This window comes from Pleurodeles waltl, chromosome 6 (genome assembly GCF_031143425.1).
Source record: "Pleurodeles waltl isolate 20211129_DDA chromosome 6, aPleWal1.hap1.20221129, whole genome shotgun sequence".
NCBI classification, from domain to species: Eukaryota; Metazoa; Chordata; class Amphibia; order Caudata; family Salamandridae; genus Pleurodeles; species Pleurodeles waltl.
In genome coordinates, this window is record NC_090445.1 from 784,094,953 (window position 1) to 784,116,089 (window position 21,137).

The following is a 21,137-nucleotide window of genomic DNA, read 5'->3' on the forward strand; positions in this document are numbered from 1 at the left end:
GCTCCCTTTCCCAGCCAAAGTCCTCAAGCAAGGCCTCAACTACCAACTCACTGAACACCTAGAGAGCAACAAACTTCTGGACACCTCCCAATCCTGCTACTGTGTCAATCACATCACGGAGACCGCCCTGATTGCTGCCATCACTGACATCAGGACCATCCTCACACAGGAAGGGAAGGCGGCCCTGATCCTCCTCGACCTTCAGCAGCCTTCGATACCATATCCCACCACACCGTGATCAAGAGAATTCGTAACATTGGTATCCAGGGAGACTCCCTCAAATGGATCATACTCTTTCCCACAGGACGAATAATGAGGTTCCACCTACCACTCTTCACCTAGGAACCCAAGCGCAACATCTGCAGTGTTTTTCAAGACTCACTCCTCAGACCCACCATTTTCAATGCGTACATGATGCCCCTAGCTAACATCATCAGAACAGACAGCCTCAAAATCATATCCAACGTAGACAACACCAAGCTCATCCTCTCACTCTCAGAAGACCCCTCCACCTCTACAACCAACTTCCTGAGCTGCGTGGCTCACTGGCTGAAGACCAACTGCCTAAACCTCAACATGAGCAAGACGGAGGTGCTGATTTCTGGGAGCACCAACTCATCGTGGAATGATACCTGGTGGCTGCTGCCGATCTCACACCCACACTGCAGACTGAAACCGCAGCATCATTATGGACTGTTAACTCACCATAAAATGTGAAATTCATCCTACCTCAGTGAATTCAGAAAGGAACTTAAGACTTGGCTCTTTGAATGATCCCAGCAACAATTCAGCGCCTGGCTATCCTTGCGAGTGATTAGCTGCGCTCTACTGATCTGAGTTGATTAACTGATATTGCTGAATCTACCACGAACACACCAGCACTGCTCTAATTTATGCTGCATCTTGAAACAGTAGCAGTTTGCAAAGCACCTACTCCTCCTATCACATGTTGTATGTGGCTTTGCCTCTTACCCTGGGTAGTGCTCAGCTGTTGTGCAAATAGGTTTGAGCTATATAGTGAATAAATACATACATACTGCTCAGCAGGATTTTTACCTTTGGAACCCATTCATTTGATTTCTTTATCCAGCTCAGATGCTAATGTAGATTATGCAGATACTAATGTAGGCAGCAAATATATTTATGATACTTTGCAGAGTTCTCACTGATGGCAAGAGAAAACTGATCTGAACTGAACATAATTTAATTTTGTGACCCATCTTCGTGTTTTCAATACATGCTACAGGGTAATAGTAGTGAAATCATAATCTGTAAATTTCGCGATACTAAAAGAACCACATGCCACGCTGGAGAATGTGACTCAAATATTACAGCTGTTTAGGACTGATGGTCTGCGGTGCTCAAGTTGAGATTCCTGGCTGCCACAATAGTAACTTTGTAGACTGTCACCATATCATCAACAAAAATTATTGGATGAACAAATTACAGGAACTCATGAGTGTAATGACTACAACTGCTGTATGTGGACTGATCCATTAGAAAGTGTAGCTCTCCATATCTGAAGCACCAATGCAATATTATAATCTTAGCTATCTAGCATAGGAATATCCTGATTTAATAATAGTTTAATAATTCCGAACATCTGCAGGTTCTGCAACACATTTTTAAGTATTTCGTTTCACAGTGAAAAGTAATTTAAACTTAAAAAATGCCTTTAGGAGGCAATGTTTTCTACCTTTAAAAAAAATAGCCAAATGAGTGGCTAAAAACACATCTTGCTAAACATTGTACATTGAAATGATAAAAATGAAACGGTGCCCATAAATAAGCATTGTAATGTGTAAGAAAGCATACTAAAATCACAACAGTGGCTGCCTGTGAACTAACATCACAATGTTGTTCACTAAAGTTCAAATACTCCAACAAGCCTAAACAACAAGACAAATGTAAACACTTCCTAGGAGGCTGGAGTTAGAACTGGCAGACAGGTACTCAATCAAATACGGGTAGATATCCCATTTACCTTTATGCAAGTGCCAGAGAATATAACACACTTCTAATAAAGTAGAAAGCATGTCAATTCAGGTTTATGATTGAGAGAGCTGTCCACCATGCTCCAAATCAGGCCCTATATCTATTAACAAATACAAAATATAATCTTGCTGTACATTACCTGTTTCCTGCAGTGACTTCTACACACGTGTAGAAGGCTGGCTCACATTCAAAGTTATTCATGACTATGCCATGGTAGCCATTCATAACATGCTGGTTTATTCCTTTTCGCCGAAAGTGCTCCAACACTTTGTTTATGCTGTCAATACCATTTAATATAGCCTATATCAACAAAACAAACAAATTGGCACTATATTACATTGTACTGAACACAGGTATGCAACTCAAATCCATGCTTTTTAAATCCATGCTTTTTAAGTGGTAGAGGTGCAAGAAAAATGTTACTTGCCCTGTAAGTATGTTTGTGACATGTAGTGCTATAGATTCACATGCTGTGCATACCTTGCCATCTAGTTTTGGGCCTGGCTGTGTGAAATTTGTTTTTCTTCAAAGAAGTCTTTTGAGTAATTAGGTAGAGTGACTCTTCCTCTTGCTGGTAATGCTTGCTAAATCTTTAGATTGCTTTCCGCACCACGTGAGAGAGTGCAATATGAAGCGAAGAGAAATATAGACCGATGCCCATGCACAGAAGGAAGAAGATATTATGAAAGACACTGCAACGGCCATAGGCGTCTGGGGAGGAGGGTGGGCGCACATGAATCTACAGCACTACATGCCACAAACAGATGCTTACATGGTAAGTAACATTTTCCATTCAAGACACGTGTGACAGTAGATACACTGGTTGTGCATAGAGTGTAAAGCAGTCTGACCAAAAGCGGTGGCTAGCCTGTGGATGTTGAGGTAGACTTAAAGAGTGTACAGAATACTGCCTGGCCAATGTTGGCTTGTTGGCGGACTAGGACATCCACAGAGTTATGTTTTGTAAAAGTATGCAGAGTAGTCAATGTTGCTCCTTTGCATGTATCAGCTATTGGAATATTCCCCTTAAAGGCCAAAGAGGCTCTTTTTTCTGAGTGGAGTGGGCTCTAGGATGAAAACACGAAGTCCTTTTAGCTTTAGCATAGCATAGCATAGCATGTCTGGATGCATCTCCCTATTCATTTGGGAATGCCAGATTTGGACAGAGCCCTTATTTTATGGGGTTTGAAGAAAGCAACAAGGAGTAGTTGTGTGCTCCTACATGGTTTAGTTTTCTCAGTGTAGTACAGGAGGTCTTGCTTCACATCCAAATTACGGAGAGCCCATTCTGCAACTGAGCCAGACTGTGGGAATAAGACAGGGATTTCAATACATTGATTAAGGTAGAACTTGGAGACCACCTTAGAGAAGAATTTGGGGTTAGTACGGAGGACAATCTTATCCCTTTGTACTTGGAAGAAAGGTTCTTCTAAGGTTAGTGCCTGAAGCTCACTGACACACCTGAGTGAAAAAGGGGCAGGAGTGAAGGGGCTCAAACAGAGGTCTCAAGAGTCTGGTCAGTTCAATGTTGAGGTTCCAGGTCAATGCAGGTGAGACTTGAGAGAGCAGGACTCTCGAGACCCTCCATGAAAGCCTTAATGACTGGAATCTTGAAGAGACAGACATGTCTGTTCTGAAGACAGGTGTCCACAGCAACCGGGTATGGCCACATAGCTGTGAAAGCCGTTCCGCAAACCTGCAAGTGAAGCAGGCAGACAATGACCTGCACTGTGGCCATTAAAGGTCGATCTGTTTTGAATGACAGTAGAACACAAACTTCTTCCACTTGCCCACAGACACAGGTACTAGGTGTGTATATATCCTTGAGAATGGTCATGCATTCAGGTGGAAGATTAATGTACCCACATTCTAGGACGTAAGGAGCCAAATAGTGAGGTTGAGAGACTTGGGGTCTGGGTGCCCGATTTCTCCATGATTGATGTTAAAGTCAGGCCTTTTGGAGAGCCTCTCATGTAAAATCAGTGGGAGCTCAAGCAAAGTTGTGAAATAGGGCTGGTGGGTCCATGTGGGAACAACCAGGAAAAGGGAGAGAGATGTCTGCCTAAGCCTCCAAATCACAAATGAAAGTAGTGGGAGAGGCAAAAAAGCGTACGCAGATATTCCTGATGAATTTATCCATAATGCAGTGCCACTAAATTGCAGAGAAGGGGAACCTAGAGGCGAAGTTTTTGCATTTGGTGCTTACTGCTGTGGCAAAGAAGTATGTTTCTGGGAAGCCCTTTCACTGGAAGTACTGGAGGAGGGCTTGATGCTGGAGCTCCCACTTACGGATTTGTTGCTGCATTCTGCTGAGGAGTCGGCAAAGTTGTTGTTTATTCCCAGAAGGTTGTCTATTACTGGAAGGTACCCTGCTAGTAGAAGGACTTTTTGGCAGAAAGCCCAGCACCAAATTCTCAGGGCTAGCTGCAGGAACAGGGGAGACAAAGATGCTGCCCCATTTCTGAAGGTAATACATAGCTGTCATATTGGCTGTCCTGACAAAAACATTCTTGCCTGTTAGGTGAGGTAGAAAAGCATTCAATGACAAGTGAACAGCTAGGAGCTTTAGGAATTGAGGTGAGGCCCTGCTCTCTGGGTTCCTTTTGGCCTTGGACAGTCAGATCCTTTAAGTGCGCACCCCATCCCATAAGGGAGGCATTCGTTGTAATGGTCCTCTGGGGAACTGGGTTGAGTAAATGCCGCCCCCTGCAACAGGTTGTTGGCGTTCCACCACTGCAGATAGCGAGAAGTGCAGTGACCAATCACCACTAGATCGATCCAAACCCTCCGCTTCAGACCACTGTTGTGCTACGCATTCCTGCAACGGACTGGCTCTGTATATACTATACCAAAGTGAGGTATAGTGTGCCCAGATTCCAGGGGTTCCTCAGAAGCTTTACAAAGGCTAAAGTAGATAAAACTAATGTTCTCTTTTCCTGTAGTGTGATCAAGCAGTTAGGCTTATCAGAGGGTAGTGCTAAGCATTTGTTGTACACACAAAGTCAGGAAACAGTTAAAACAGTCTTCAAGTAAGTAATACTTTTCAATATCAAAAGAAGACACAATGCAATTTTCATTTAAGGCAACGCAGTCCATGGGGAGAAAGTACATACACAGTTTACAGGTAAGTACTAGACTTTTGGTCCCAGCTTTCGGGTGTTAAGGTGTCCACAGGGCAAAGTTAAGGAAGACACCAAGGGTGCGCCACCGGCAACATGGAGTCTGCCGGGTGCAAAGGTCATATTTGGTATCGGGCACCCAATGGAATCCTACGGAGACTGAAGGGGGGCATAAGAGAGAACGGTTTGCAGGTAAGTACGCATGGGGTCGGGTCACGGGCCAGAGGGGGTTTAGATCACAGGGACAGCCGGGTGCAGGGTGCCGGGCACCCAATGCTTTTCAACGAGAAACTCCAGGTTCCTAAAGAGGCTGCGTGCTAGGTCCAGGGAGTTGGCTGAAGAACAATGGCTGGACAGGGAAGTTGAGGCTTCTTTGGACGTCGATGGACCGTCGGCTAGATTCCCCAAGGCCAGGGAGCTGAGGGTGCAGGGGTACCTTTAGGCGTCTGGTATCTACACCGGATCCAGTCACAGTCAGGGTGGTCCTCTGTATTCAGGCTGCAGGTGTTGTCATGGTGGCCAAGAGGGGTCAACCAAGGGTGGCCTTGAGTTTGGAATCGCCTAGGGACTATCTAGTCAGGTGGGCCACCTGTACTCACGCCGTGGGCAATGGGTGCAGAGTGGACAGGACTTGGGGATCCGGTGGTCTCTGGAGCCCTTGTTGTAGGTTTCTTTGTGGACCGTGCTGCAGTCCTCAGGAGTTCTTGGTCCTTAGGTAGGCAGGCAGTCCTCTGCGGGGGGGTGGGGGGTGGTAGAGGTCGCTGGTCCTCCAGGTCTGAAGCTGCAGACAGGCCAGTAAGTCTGCTCTTCAGTCTTTCTTCTTTAAGGTCGCCAGGAATATGAAAAGCAAGGTTCAGGGGTGCTCCTAAATACTAGTTTTAGGGGCGTTACAGGGGTCAGAGTGCAGTAGCCAATGGCTACTGACCCTGAAGGTGGCTACACCCTTCCTGTGCCCACTCCCTTTGGGGAGGAGGATGCATACCTAACCCTATTGTCTATCTCCCACCAAAACAAGATGAGTGTTCTGCCAGGAGGGGTTCACCTCAGCTCTGGGCACTCTCCAGGGGTGGTCCCAGCTGGGGTGAAAACTCATTCTGGTGTTTACTAATTTCCTTGTGCCAAAGTGGGGCTTGGTCCGGGGGGACTGGAGTGCCCGGAGGCAGCAGAACAAAAGGCAAGAGCCTTTGAGGCTTACCACAAAGTGCTGCTGTTCCTGCAGGGGGGGAGGTGTGAAGCACCTCCACCCAGGGCAGGCTTTGTACCTGACTCCTGAGAGCACAAAGGTTCTCACACCATGGGGTCAGAAACTTGGCTGGCATAGACAGGTCAGCCACACATTAGAGAGATAAGTGAATTTCAGGGGGCATCTCTAAGATGCCATCTGTGTGCATTTTACAATAAATCCAACACTGATATCAGTGTGGGTTTATTAAGCTGATAGGTTTGATACCAAATTTCCCAGTCTTCAGGGAAGCCATCAAGGAGCTGTGGAGTTAGAAATGACAAACTCCCAGCCCATGTACTAAATATGGCTACACTGCACTTACAGGGTATAAGAATGGACCGACACTGCAGGGCATATTGCTCATGCAGCTATGTCCTCACCTGTGATGTAGTGCACCCTGACTTAGAGCAGTAAGACCTGCTAGAGGTGGGACTTACCTATGCCACAGGCAGTGGTTTGTGGGCATGGCACTCCGGGAGGGATGCCATGTCGACTAACTTTCTCTTCCCACCAACACACACGCTCTGCAATGGCAGCATGCATCTGTTTGGTGAGAGGTCCCTTAAGGTGTTTGTAAGGAAATGCCTCCTTGGCATAGTTGCTTCCTGACTTTTTGCCTTTGCTGATGCTAAGTTATGATTTGAAAGTGTGCTGGGACCCTGCTAACCAGGCCCCAGCACCAGTGTTCTTTCCCTAAACTGTACCTTTGTCTCCACAATTGGCACAACCCTGGCACTCAGGTAAGTCCCTTGTAACTGGTACCCCTAGTACCAAGGACCCTGATGCCAGGGAAGGTCTCTGAGGGTTGCAGCATGTCTTATGCCACCCTGGGGACCCCTCGCTCAGTTGTGTGCTGGTGGGGAGAAAATGAATAAGTCGACATGGCACTCCCCTCAGAGTGCCATGCCAACTTCACACTGCTGTGGCATAGGTAAGTCACCCCTCTAGCAGGCCTTACAGCTCTAAGGCAGGGTGCACTATACCACAGGTGAGGGCATAGGTGCATGAGCACTATTCCCCTACAGTGTCTAAGCAAAGCCTTAGACATTGTAAGTGCCGGGTAGCCATAAGAGTATATGGTCTGGGAGTCTGTCATACACAAACTCCACAACAGCACCATAATGGCTACACTGAGAACTGGGAAGTTTGGTATCAAACTTCTCATCACAATAAATGCACACTGCTGCCAGTGTGCAATTTATTGTAACATACACCCAGAGGGCATCTTAGAGATGCCCCCCTGAAAACATACCCGACTTCCAGTGTAGGCTGACTAGTTTCTGCCAGCCTGCCACACACCAGACATGTTGCTGGCCACATGGGGAGAGTGCCTTTGTCACTCTGTGGCCAGGAACAAAGCCTGTACTGGGTGGAGGTGCTTCTCACCTCCCCCTGCAGGAACTAACACCTGGCGGTGAGCCTCAAAGGCTCACCCCCCTTTGTTACAGTGCCACAGGGCATCCCAGCTAGTGGAGAGGCCCGCCCCTCCGGCCACTGCCCACACTTTTGGCGGCAAGGCTGGAGGAGATAATTAGGAAAGCAAGGAGTCACCCACCGGTCAGGACAGCCCCTAAAGTCTCTTGAGCTGAGGTGACCCTTACTTTTAGAAAGCCTCCATCTTGTGGATGGAGGATTCCCCCAATAGGATTAGGAATGTGCCCCCCTCGCCACAGGGAGGAGGCACAAAGAGGGTGTAGCCACCCTCAAGGACAGTAGCCATTGGCTACTGCCCTCCCAGACCTAAACACACCCCTAAATTCAATATTTAGAGGCTCCCCAGAACCTAGGAAACTAGATTCCTGCAACCTTAAAAAGAAGAAGGACTGCTGACCTGAAGCCCTGCAGTATAGATGAAGATGACAATTGCTTTGGCCCCAGGCCTACCGGCCTGTCTCCCAACTTCGAAGAAAACTGCAATAGCGGCGCAACTAACAGGGACCAGCGACCTCTGAAGCCTCAAAGGACTGCCCTGCAACCAAGGACCAAGAAACTCCCATGAACAGTGGCCCTGTTCAACAATCTGCAACTTTCTTGCAACAAAGAAACGACTTTGAAGACTTCACATTTCCCGCCGGAAGCGTGAGACTTTCCACCTTGCACCCGACGCCCCCGGCTCAACCTACGGAAAACCAACACTACAGGGAGGACTCCCCGGCGACTGCGAGCCCGTGAGTAGCCAGAGACGACCCCCCTGAGCTCCCACAGCGACGCCTGCAGAAGAAACCCAGAGGCTCCCCCTGATCGTGATTGCCTGTAACAAGGGACCCGACGCCTGGAACCAACACTGCACCCGCAGCCCCCAGGACCTGAAGAAACCGAACTCCAGTGCAGGAGCGACCCCCCCAGGTGACCCTCTGCGTAGCCCAGGTGGTGGCTGTGTGTGTACAACAAATGCTTAACACTACCCTCTGATAAGCCTACTGCTCGACCACACTACCACAAAATAGAGCATTAGGATTATCTCTTTTTGCCACTATCTTACCTCTAAGGGAACCCTTGGACTCTGTGCACGCTATTTCTTTATCCGAAATAATATATACAGAGCCAACTTCCTACAGTGTTAAAATGCATGTTGCAGCCCTGGGGACCCTCTCAGGCCACAGGGTCCTTGGTACCATTGGTACCTTTTTACAAGGGATTCAACTGTGTGCCAGAGGCATGGCAACTGTGGAAGTAATGGTATAGTTTGGGGAAAGAACACAGGTGCTTGGGCCTGGTTAACAGGATCCCAGCACACACTCAGTCAAATTAGCATCAGATATCAGGCAAAAGGTGTGTGTGGGCGGGGGTGACCAAGCCAAAAGAGCCACTTTCCTACACCCATCATGCCAAAGAGGCAGAAATTAGGAAGTATAGAGAGTATACTCCAGTGCCTTGGTAATGATGGGGACAGGTTATATAGCCCCTTCAGGAAATAGTGTGTGAACCTCTTACCCTGAGTACCCCTTGGTGTTCCAGGTAGAATTTGTGTTTGCAAGGTGAAATGGTGGGAGGTGTGGCGGATGTGAGCTCTAGGCAACAGCCATTTTGGATAATGTGCAACACCCACTTGTCGGAGGTGATGTTCCACCATGTGGGAAAAGACCTTTGAAGGCATCCCCAACAGGTGTTGTGCAATTGGAGCCCCAAGGGTCGCTCTGCGGAGAAGTGTGAAAGGTGCCCACTGCCCATTACCCCCCCTCACACCACCCATGTCCAACCATTTCAGAATGAGGTGACCCTTGAGGTGTAAAGGAAAGAGGGTCCCCTGGAAAAGCAGGTGGGGAAGGGGGGGCACTGTGGAGCAGGGTGAGGTGATAGGTCTGTGCATGGCAAAGGGCTGGTCAGCTTGTCTGCTTTCTTGCACTGCTTGAGTGGTGATTGCATGTCCAAGGTTTCCTCAAAGGACAGCTGACGTTTGGCAGGATGAGCAACAGATCGCAGAGAGGGTGGGCAAGGATCCGGCCCATATGGAGATAAAGAACTAAATGATTCAACATACTTTATGTATGCAACTTGGTGTTTTTAGCTGTGGCATGCATTTGTGTGATGTGTAAAATGTCTGCTTACTTTCTGGGGGAATTAGTTTGGATCCATCAAATGTGTTCTTGTTTTTGAAATGGAGATGTCTCTAGAGCGTTCATCTCGTGTTGTAGTTTATGGGGGATCGGTTCACCATCACCAGAGTTGAGGTCAGACTTGCTGGTGATGTGAAGGGTCTCAGCGCTAAGGGATGTTTCGATGTCCACGCCGAAGGTGTATCTCGATGGGCAGTTCAGCGCTGAGGTGGTAATGGTCAGTGCTGAAGCAGCCAAGAGCCAAGGTCTCTTTGGTGCTGGGTTGAGCTGGGCACCAGGTATGAAGGTGATGGTCAGTGACTACCACGGCACAAAGGCAGTGGTGCTCGGCAGCCTGTCTCTGGTGCTTCAAAATGGGCATATGACCTTCAGAAAAGGGCCACTCTACTTGCGAGTGTTACTGCGGAGAGAGGATACAGTAATCACAGCTTGTTGAGCTGGTGAAAGACCCACTAGATCAGTTAGAGCTCTCATCCTAGCAGAAAACGTTCTCTTCTGCGGCTGACAGCTGTGGATGGTGCTCCCCTTCAAAGTCCTAGGTGCTGAACAGATCCGGGGTGGCATCTATTGTTCTATGAGACGGCATCTTGAGATGACCAGTCTGACGGTCAGGTAGGTTCTTCTTGAAGCAGAAAAAAGGACAGGCGCCTCAACCAGCCTTGTGCTCAGGTGAGTGACACAAATGACAGACCTGATGGAGGTCAGTCTGAGGGTGCTTTGCATGGCAGCAAGAACAGTAGCAGAATGGTGTCTGTTTCATCACTGTTGCAGCCTAGTGGAGAGACGTGATTGGAAGACAGAAGTAGGCTCGAAGGGAAAGGACCATGAAGGCTTGTGGCCGACCCGAATACAACCTGAGCGAAGACATGAACATCGACCCAAGATGGAAAGAGAAGACGTGATCAATAACTATGGCGGAAAGTAACTTGTGTAGACCAAAAAGAACACTGCGACTTGTGGAACTGGAACACCCGATGGCGGAAAGTAAACAATCAAATAATATAATCAATGACCATGTGAATTATCAGCAAGAGGAAGCATCACTGTACCTCGTAATTTGAAAGACTTCCTCAAAGTAAAACAGCTTACACAAATCCGGGCTCAAAACTGGAAGGTAGGAGTATGCACAGCATGTTTATCTGCAGCCACACATGCCTCAAACAATTGTACTGGAAACCAATTACAAACACAAGGGCTAGCAATAGACAAGAAATGAGCATGCTTAAAAATAAAAAAATAAAAACAATCAGCTATACATTATACTATGAAGTGAGGCTACAAATATCAGTTCTACATTTGTGTTAATCAGATCAACTGTCTGTGTAAGGGCCAAAGTGAGCTTCCATTAGGCAACTCACACGCTCAGACACAAAAGACTGGTCATCGGTTGTTAAGTCTGCACAGTATCTTTAAAGGACCCTTAAAGAGATATCACATAAAAATTGACACCTTAACTAGTGCAAAGCCAATCTTCTGGAACGGCCTGCTGTCTGTAGAGTTTGAGTTATTGTTGAAGGAGGCAGCTGGTGTTGACAGATCTCAAAGAAAGTCTGGCCGATGAGAACATTGCTTTACCAAAGGTTTCCATGTGTTGGGACTCTGAACCCAAATGCCTTACCAACTACTCCTACGGACATTCTGCTGAGGGATGCCTGCACCACCAAACTTTCAGGAGTTGGATGCTGGGAGAAAAAGTCAAGGTCACATGTGAACTAGTGATTGACTGAAGGACCGAAACATGGTATAGCCTATGTTCCCATTAGCGTGGTAACGAGAGCCTCGTTAAAAGGCTGAGAGGTTCAGTTGAAGCCAGTGCAGGCTGAAGCATTTGAGACTGTGCCTTTATTTCTACCTACAAAGTGGGAGGTGGTGGTCAAGTACTCGAGCAGCACTCCAGAGGAGGAGGAGGAGGGGGGGGGGCTTAGGGCAGGGTGAGGAGGCATGTTGCTGAATCTAGTATTGGGTTAAGTATCTAAACCATTGGCATCTTGTAAAGTCATATACAATTGCCTCTATCATAAGCTGGGGCAAACTCCCCATCCTGTTCACTGTCATCTCTATATGGCAAGGACGGATCTGTCAGTGGTAATCCAACTGAAGATCTTTGGAGCCCCAAGGCACAACAGAGAGCCTATAATGTGCCAAAGATGCACAGCATGGCCTTCCTTAAGGCTTATCGCTGCTGCAATGTCACAGACTTACCCGGAGACTCGGGATGGATCAGGATGAAAGTTGTAATTGGCTCCTTGTTGTAACAGGAGCAAGATCTAGAGGCACAGTTATGTCCTTGGCCCTTCTCTAGAAAATAAAGGTGGTGGAAAGGACGCTCTTGGACTTCTTACATTTCCCCATGGACTTACCTAAAGACTTTGATGATCTGCAGGGGTAATGTATTTGTGAACACAGAGGGTCCGCACTCTCAATTTCTAACTGGAGTGGGACCTACATGGAATCTTGTGGTGTTTCACCACGTAGAGCTTAGTTCAGCATTCTCAGATGTATTTCAGAATCAGCTGGGTCCCGTCGTCACAGGCCTTAAAGTTGTGCAGCAAACTCAAACACCAGAGGCACATGTCGTGGAGTTCTGTCGCAGGCGTTTGCGACATTCCCTTCAAGGGTTTAACTATGTTGTATTATGGGATGACATCTTCCCCTGTACACTGTAAGAACCGAAACTAAAACAATCTCTTCATGGCATGAAGAAAAGAAGTGGCGCTCCAAAATAACATCTGAAGGTGTAGAAAGAAAAGAACTAACATCAGCACACATGGAAGACACTTATATCACACCTACCAGCGCCATGAGCATTGCTTTGTTGAGTTTCTAGATCCAGTTTGGTTCCTCAGGATATTCAAGGTAGGGTATCTGCGGTTATAGGTATTCATCAATATGGCATTTGTCCTTTTTTGTCAGGAATAATCCAATTCATGTTATGGGTGACAAAGAAATCCCTTGCTCCTTCTCTGACGTATGGAGTGCCAAGGCTCTGCAATATGTTATCTCCTTTATCTCAAATATGGAAGGAAAATGTTACTTACCCAGTAAGCATCTGTTTGAGGCATGTAGTGTGGTAGATTCACATGCTGTGTGTTCTTCCGCGATCCTGTATTGGGTCCAGAAGGCTGCATGTTGTTTTTGTTTGAAAGTCTTTAGAGTCACGGGATATAGTGACTCCTCCTCTTGTTTGCAATGCGCATGATCCTTGACTCCATCTTCAGATTGTTTTCTTGCAGTCTGTGATGAATGGAGTGTAACACAAAAGGTAGATACCCAAAAAGATACATGCATGATAATGTGTATTATGTAATTAACAACCAAAGATGACCTGGGGAGGTGGGTGCCTATGAATTTACAGCACTACGTGCAACGAACAGATGCCTACTGGGTATGTAACATTTTCCGTTTGATGGAATATGTGGCTGTAGATACACATGCTCTGCAGAGACTGAAAAGCAGTGCCTCCATAAAAGCGGTGGCTAACCTGTGGGTGTGATAAGATTTTGGAATAAAGTACATAGCACTCTCTGCCCTACATTGGATTGTTGGTGTGCTAAAACATCCACACAATAGTGTTTAGTGAAAATGTGTGGTGTTGAGTATGTAGCTGCCCTACAAATGTCAGCTATAGCTATATTGCCTAGAAATCCAAAGATGCACCTTTCTTACGTACTGAATGTGTTCTAGGGGTAATAGGAGGTGGCCTTTTAGCTTTTGTATAACAAGTTTGGATAATTTTAACAATCCATCTTGCTATAGTAGATTTAGTTATAGGATTACCTTTATGTGGTGGAGGAAAGGCAACAAAGAGTTGGTTTGTCTTCCTAAAATTCTTATTTCTATCAATATCACATCTAATGTGTGGAGGGCTCTCTCAGCAACCAAATCAGGTTTTGGGAAAAAAACTGGCAATTCGATAATCTGATATGAAACTGAGACACAACCTTATGTAGGAAGGTTGGATTAGTACGAAGAACCACCTTATCTTTATGTACCTGAAAAATGGTGCTTGTAATGTTAATGCGTGAAGCTCACTTTTACACCAGAGAGAAGAGAATGAAACTAAAAACACTACCTTCCACAATAGAAATTGCAAAAGACTTGAGTGCAAACCATGGTCCCATAGGTCTGGTAAGCACTATATTCAGGTTCCAAAAAGGAACTGGAGGTAGTCTTGATGGTATTACTCGTTTTAGTACCTCCATAAAAGCCTTTATTCCAGAAATAGAAGAGCATTGGCTGTTCTGAAAGTAAGCAGCTATAGCTGCTAAATGTAACCTTATAGAGGAATATGTTAAATTTGCTTTTTGCAAATGGAGAAGGTACAGAAATATTTTGTGTAGACAACTGAAAAGGGCTTCAGTTTTGAGAAATTCAGTAGTGAGCGAAACACTTCCAATTGTCTGCATAACAGGTTCTAGGGGTTGGTTTGCGAGCTTCCTTAAGAAAGTTCATACATTCTTGAGGTAAGTTTAAATACCCACATTCTTAGGACTTCAGGAACCAAACTGCAAGATTCAAGCCCTTAGGATTGGGTTGTCTGATATGGCCTTTGTTCTGAGTGAGAAGGTCTAGGTGTAGAGGTAGCTTCTCATTTGGTACTACTGATATATCCAGTAGTGCAGTGAACTATGGTTGTCTTGTCCATGTGCATGCTACCAGTATCATTGTGAGAGAAGTTTGTCTCTGAACCACATGTGGAAGAAGAGGGAGAGGTGGAAAAGCGCAAGCAAATATCCCAGACCAATTAATCCATAGAGCATTTCCTTTCGCCTGAGGGTGTGAAAACCTATAGGTGAAGTTTGAGCATTTTGCATTTTCTTTTGTCGCAAATAGATCTATGTCTGGAACACCCCATTTTTGGAAGTATGTTTGGAGGACTCTGGGGTGGACATCCATTTGTGGACCTATTGCGCATCCTGCTGAGAAGGTCGGCAAAGGTGTTGTGTGACCCAGGAAGGTGTTCCACTAACAGGCAAAAATTGTGACGAATGACCCAGTGCCAAATTGTCTGTGCAAGGCTAGACAACTGCAGTGAATGTGCTACCACCTGTTTTTGAGGATAAAACATGGCTGTCATGTTGTCTGTGTGGATGAGGACCACTTGCTTTTGATACGTGTGACAAAAGCTTTGAGTGCTAGATGAACTGCTAGCATCTCCAGATAGCTGAAGTGCAGAACTTTGTACACATGGTTCTAAAGGCCTTGGATTGTCAGGTTATGGAGATGAGCATCCCTTCCTATGAATAGGGTCTGAAAATGGCCACCCTTTGGAAAGATTGGTTTTGTTCCACCACTGCAGAAAATGAAAGGTGCGGCTGTCTACCAACACTAGACCGTCCAGATGGCCCTGCGCTTGTGACCATTGATGTGAGAGGCATTCTTGCAAAGGATGCATGTGAAGTTGTGAATGTGGCACGATTCCGATGCAAGAGGCCATCACGCCCAGAAGTTTCACGATTGCCCTCACTGTAACCCGTTGATTGGGGCAAAAGTGAATTAGCTGTTTTAGGAAGTTTTGTATCCTTACTGCATTTGGATTAGCTACTCCCATGTGAGAATTGATTATGTCCCCGAGATAAGGTTGTGCCTGTAGTGGGGTGAGATGGGACTTCTGGAAATTGATTGTGAACCTCAACTGGTGAAGTAGGTCTACTGTGGTGTGAATGCGGTTGAGACATTGTGGAAGAGAGAGATGGCTTTGATGAGCCAGCCATACAAGGTATGGATATACATGGCTATTTTGCCTGCTTAAATAAGCTGCTACTACCGCTAGGCATTTTGCAAACACTCTTGGTGCTGTGGTGACCCCGAAGGGTAGCATTTTGAACTGATATTGCTGTTCTTGAATGACAAATCTGAGATATCTGCGATGCACTGAATGTGGATGAATATGGAAGTAGGTGTCCTTTAGATCTAGCGTTAATAAAAAGTTGCCTTGTTGTATCAGGGTTAGCACATGCTGTAATGTGACCATATGAAAATGTTCTGACAGGATGTAATGGTTTAAGGGACTGAGATCTAATATGGGTCTTAGTGAGCCATCCTTTTTGAGAAAAAGAAAGTACACTTCAGTTCCTTGTTGTTGAAACAGAACTGTTTCTATTGCCCCTTTGAGAAGCAAAGACTGCACCTCATGTTGTAGAAGAACTATGTGATCCTGTAAAAGAGTGTGATGATGAGGTGGTATGTTTGAAGACGTGGAAATGAGATCCAGGCAATAGCTATGTTGGATAATATCCAACGCTAATTGATCTGTTGTAATTTTTTTGCTAGTTTTGAAGGAAGTGCTGCAGTCATCCTCCCACAGGTGTTAAGTGATCTGTTAGAAGATGCAGAGAGTCACTGTTTGGGACAGGCGCAGATGCTCAAGGGGAAGATGTTTTGCCTCTACCTCATAATCCATTCCCCCAGAAGATCCTGTGTTGGAGGATGTACGTGATTGACCCTTGTTATATTAGGAAGATGTTTCCCCTGCCGCAGGCTTGAAAGGTGGTTTATATTGTGCTTTGCCAAGTGTACAGCAAGAGGAAAGGAGTTGAAGTGCTCCCACAGATTTAGCCACCTTGTTGACCTTTTTCATTTTTTCCAAGGCCTGATCTACTTGTGGCCAAAAAGGTGCTCCTTATTGAATAGGACATATAATATTGTCTGCTGTACATCTTGGCAGAACCCAGAAATATGGAGCTGTGCATGGTGGCGTAGTAAAACAATAGTATTAATCCCCTTGGGTGCTGTGTCAGGGGAGTTTAGAGCACAGCAAATATAATTATTTGCAATGAGCTGTCCTTCATTAACAATCTCCTGTCTCTTCTTCCTCTGGGAGATATTGAAGTAACTGCAACATTTCGTCCCAGTGGGCACAATCGTATCCGTCTAGAAGTCCTTGCATATTGGCAATATGCCAATGATTTGCTGCTTGAACAGCAACACGCTTACCAGATGCATCAATAAACTTACTCTTTTTGTCTGGAGGTGGTCCATCCAGAGAAGCTTGTGAACTGGCTTTGTTCTACCATTAGAGACAACCAAAGAGTCTGCTGGAATTTGACTCCTGATATATATATATGGGATCTGAGGGAGAATCTTTGTATTTTTTTTTTCCACTCTTGGTCTCTAGCTGGATTTCAGAAAGTATCATCCACATGTCATCATCCGCAGCACCACCAAGCTGTTCCCCTGTCCTTGACCCTGCACGCGCTGCCCTCTGCCACCCGCAGGCATCCACCTGCGCCTCATCCCTGGTGTCTAGTGGGCTCTGGTAAGCGTCACTAGACTTGTGCTTTGTGCCGTTTTAAGTGATTGTGACTTGTTCTCTGTGCCTTGAATTATTGTGCCGTTCATGCTATTGTGACTTATTCTCTGTGCCTTGAATTATTGTGAATTACAGTGCCGTTCATGCAGTTCATGTTATTGTGACTTGTTTTTGTGCCCTGTATTAGTGTGCCGTTCACCCCTCAGTTTCTCCTTCTGTGCCTTTTTCCAGTTTTTTCCGCCGCTTTTGCCCCTTGTGCGCTCCCCTTGCCGCCGGCTCTCTCCGAGCCGCTTTCCCCGCCGCTGCCTCCCTGCGGCTCCGCCCCCCTCGCGCCCCCATTCGCTGCTCCCTCCCGCCTCCCAGCTGCTCCTCCCCCCCTTCCCTTCTTAATGGCGGTCACTGTGCGTCCGCGCCAGAGGCAAGCCCGTCTGCGCCTGGACCGCGCCCAATGCCACCCCACTGTTCCGCGAGACCCCTGCACCTCCAGACGCCGCTACACGGCCGACCAACTCAACGCCCTCAATCCCGGTCGCATCACAGCATGCTACCAGTCCTCACCAAGGAACACCCACGGACCCTTCTTCATGCCGCACCTGCAGATTCACCTGCGACAGAACAACGAAACCAACAAAGACCAAAACTAACCACCTCCACTGCATACTCCTCAACACCCGCTCCGCACGCAAACACGCCATCGAGCTCTGGGACCTGCTCAACTCCACCACCCCAGACGTAGCCTTCCTGACCGAAACCTGGTGGAACGACTCCTCTGCACCAGACATCGCAATAGCCATCCCGGACGGCTACAAGATCATCCGTAGGGACCGCAACAATGGAATCGGAGGAGGAATAGCCATCGCCCACAAATCCTCCCTCAAAGTCGACACCCACACTGACAAGTCCCTCAAGACCGCTGAACACCTACACTTCCGCATCCACACTGACCCAAACACCACTCTCAGAGGAACGCTCATCTACAGACCCCCCCCCCCCCCCGGACCACGAGCACCATTCAGCGAATCCCTCTCCGACCTCACCAGCACCCACGCACTCACCTCAACGGATTACATCCTCCTCGGGGACCTAAATTTCCACCTGGAGAAAAACAACAGCACCAACTCCACTACTCTGATCGACAACCTCACCAACCACGGCCTCAGACAACTCGTCAACACAGCAACCCACATCGCCGGCCACACGCTTGATCGCATCTTCTCCTCAAGCGCCCACGACACCTTCAACCATACCACCGTACTCCACTGGACCGACCACCACTGCAACCACTCAACCTACAAGAAACATACCGAGCACCATCGCACCCAACAACCACCCCGCCGATGCTGGAGCAAAGTTACGAAAGTCCAGCTTACCAACACCCTCGCCCAGAACCAACCCCCCAACTCCACCGACCCAGTCACTGCCGCCCACAACCTCACCCTGTGGATCAACGACTGTGCCAACACCCTCGCGTCACTCAAGAAATCCACCGACAACCAAGCCAGAAGAAAAGCCACCTGGTTCACCAACAAGCTCCTAAACTCCAAACTACACTGCCGGAAGCTAAAAAAGGAATGGCTCCTCAAACACACACCTGACAGCCTCACAGCCCACAAGGACGCCACCCGCAAGCACCACTAACTCATCAGGCAAGCTAAACGATCCCACTTCAAAGACCGCCTGGACAACAACGCACATGACAGCAAAGAGCTCTTCAGCATTGTGAAAGAACTCTCCAACCCCAGCGCCAACTTCAATGACATCCCTCCATCCCAAGAACTCTGCAACGCACTTTCCACCTTCTTCCACAGGAAGATCACAGACATCCACGACAGCTTTGACGCCAATCCCACGCCAGACCCCACTCCCGAACACTCCACCTGTGCAAACCACCTGACCTCCTGACCAACGTAAATGACACAGAGACACGCAAGATCATGAACTCCATCCATTCAGGATCTCCTTCAGAACCCTGCCCCCACCATCGCCCCCAACTACGGAAGGTCATCAACATCTCCTTCGAAACAGCGACATTCCCTGAAAAATGGAAACACGCTAAAATCCGCACCCTCCTCAAGAAGCCCAAAGCAACAACCTCAAGAACTTCCAACCCATCTCCCTGCTCCCTTTCCCAGCAAAGGTGATTGAAAAAAATCGTCAACTCACAACTAACCAGCCACCTCGAAGACGACTACATCCTAGACCCCTCCCAGTCCGGCTTCAGACGAAACCACAGCATCGAAACCGCCCTTCTCGCCGCCACAGACAACATCAGACGCCAAATGGACAACGGCGAAACATCAGCCCTCATCCTCCTGGACCTATCTGCCGCCTTCAACACAGTCTGCCACTGCACCCTAAAATCAAGCCTCCACGAAACCAGAATTCAAGGAAAAGCCCTCGACTGGATCATCTCATTCCTCTCCGGCAGAACCCAGGGAGTCCACCTCCCCCCCTTCCGCTCCGAAGCCACCGACATCATCTGCGGCGTCCCCCAAGGCTCATCCCTCAGCCCGACGCTGTTCAACATCTACATGGCCCCCCTCGCACAAGTGGCCCGACAACACAACCTCAACATTCTCACCTACGCCGACGACACCCAGCTCATCCTCTCACTCACCAAAGACCCGCGCACCGCCAAAACAAACCTCCACAAGGGAATGAAATCCATCGACGAATGGGATGAGAAACAGCAGTCTGAAACTGAACTCGGACAAGACGGAGGTCATCATCCTCGGACCCCCCCCCTCCGCCTGGGACGACTCCTGGTGGCCCACCGCACTAGGAACCCCACCGACACCGACCGACCACGGTTGCAACCTGGGCTTCATCCTCGACTCCTCCCTCACCTTGTCTAAACAGGTCAACGCAGTTTCCTCCTCCTGCTACAACACACTCCGCATAATCTACAAGTGGATCCCGACAAAAACAAGAAGAACGGTGACACAGGCCCTCGTCAGCAGAAGGCTGGACTACGGCAACGCACTCTACACAGGCATCCCAGCTAAATACCTACAACGCCTCTAACGCATCCAAAACGCCTCCGCCCGGCTGATCCTCAACGTATCCAGCCACATCCACATCTCCCACCACCTGAGAAACCTTCACTGGTTCCCCGTGGACAAAAGGATCACTTTCAAGCTTCTTACCCACGCTCACAAAGCACTCTACAACATCAGACCAGCCTACCTAAACAACAGACTCAGCTTCTACACCCCCACCCGTCAGCTCTGCTCCACTAACCTTGCCCTGGCCGTCGTTCCCCGCATCCGAAGAAAGACCTCCGGTGGCAGATCATTCTCATACCTCTCAGCCAAAACCTGGAACATACTCCCCACCAACCTGCGACAGACCCAAGACCTACTCACCTTCAGAAGACTCCTCACAGCGCCTTGAAACCCTCACGGGTACGTAGTGCGCTCTATAAATCCAATGATTGATTGATTGATTGAGCATTCCCTTCACCATGGGGAGATATAAGGTAGATTTACGAGGGGTTGTTAAGTGGCTCAAATAATAAGTCATCCTCTGTAGGATCTTTGTGGAGGAGTACCTGATAAAATGTGGCAGCCCTCTCCTATCAACTCTTGAAAATATGTAGTGTCCTCAGGTGGTGAAGCTCTAACTGGGTAGATCTCTAAGCCAGGATTAATATATTTGTCAGCATCATACTGTGACCATGGATCTATGTTCTCATGAATATGTGATGCATTCTCACTAATATCATGAATATCACGACCTGAGTGAGGAGACCCTTGTGGAGATATGCCTAATGGGTCTTCTGTAGAGTGTTGTGGAGAAGTGGTTGGTGGAGGAGTAGTAGGTAGAGGTGGATGAATCTCCTGCAGTTTTGTCCAGCCTTTACTTTTTTGTTGGAGGTTCATTTGTGTCCAAGGCCTCCTCAAAAGTGAGCTGTATTTTAGGAGGAGTAGTTTTACCAGTACTTTTCCAGAATGCAATTGAGACTGCTTGGCTTGGAGCTGTTGCTTAAA

The 21,137-nt window shown here is 47.6% G+C and overlaps 1 protein-coding gene across 1 annotated transcript in view; it reads right to left on the reverse strand.

Moving 5' to 3' along the window:
- Positions 1-21,137, reverse strand: part of SMC3 (structural maintenance of chromosomes 3) — an 849,197-nt gene that overhangs the window by 565,179 nt on the left and 262,881 nt on the right. The window contains exon 16 of the mRNA XM_069239408.1: positions 2,135-2,295. Coding sequence (XP_069095509.1) covers positions 2,135-2,295 — 161 coding nt within the window. The remainder of the gene's footprint in view (positions 1-2,134; positions 2,296-21,137) is intronic.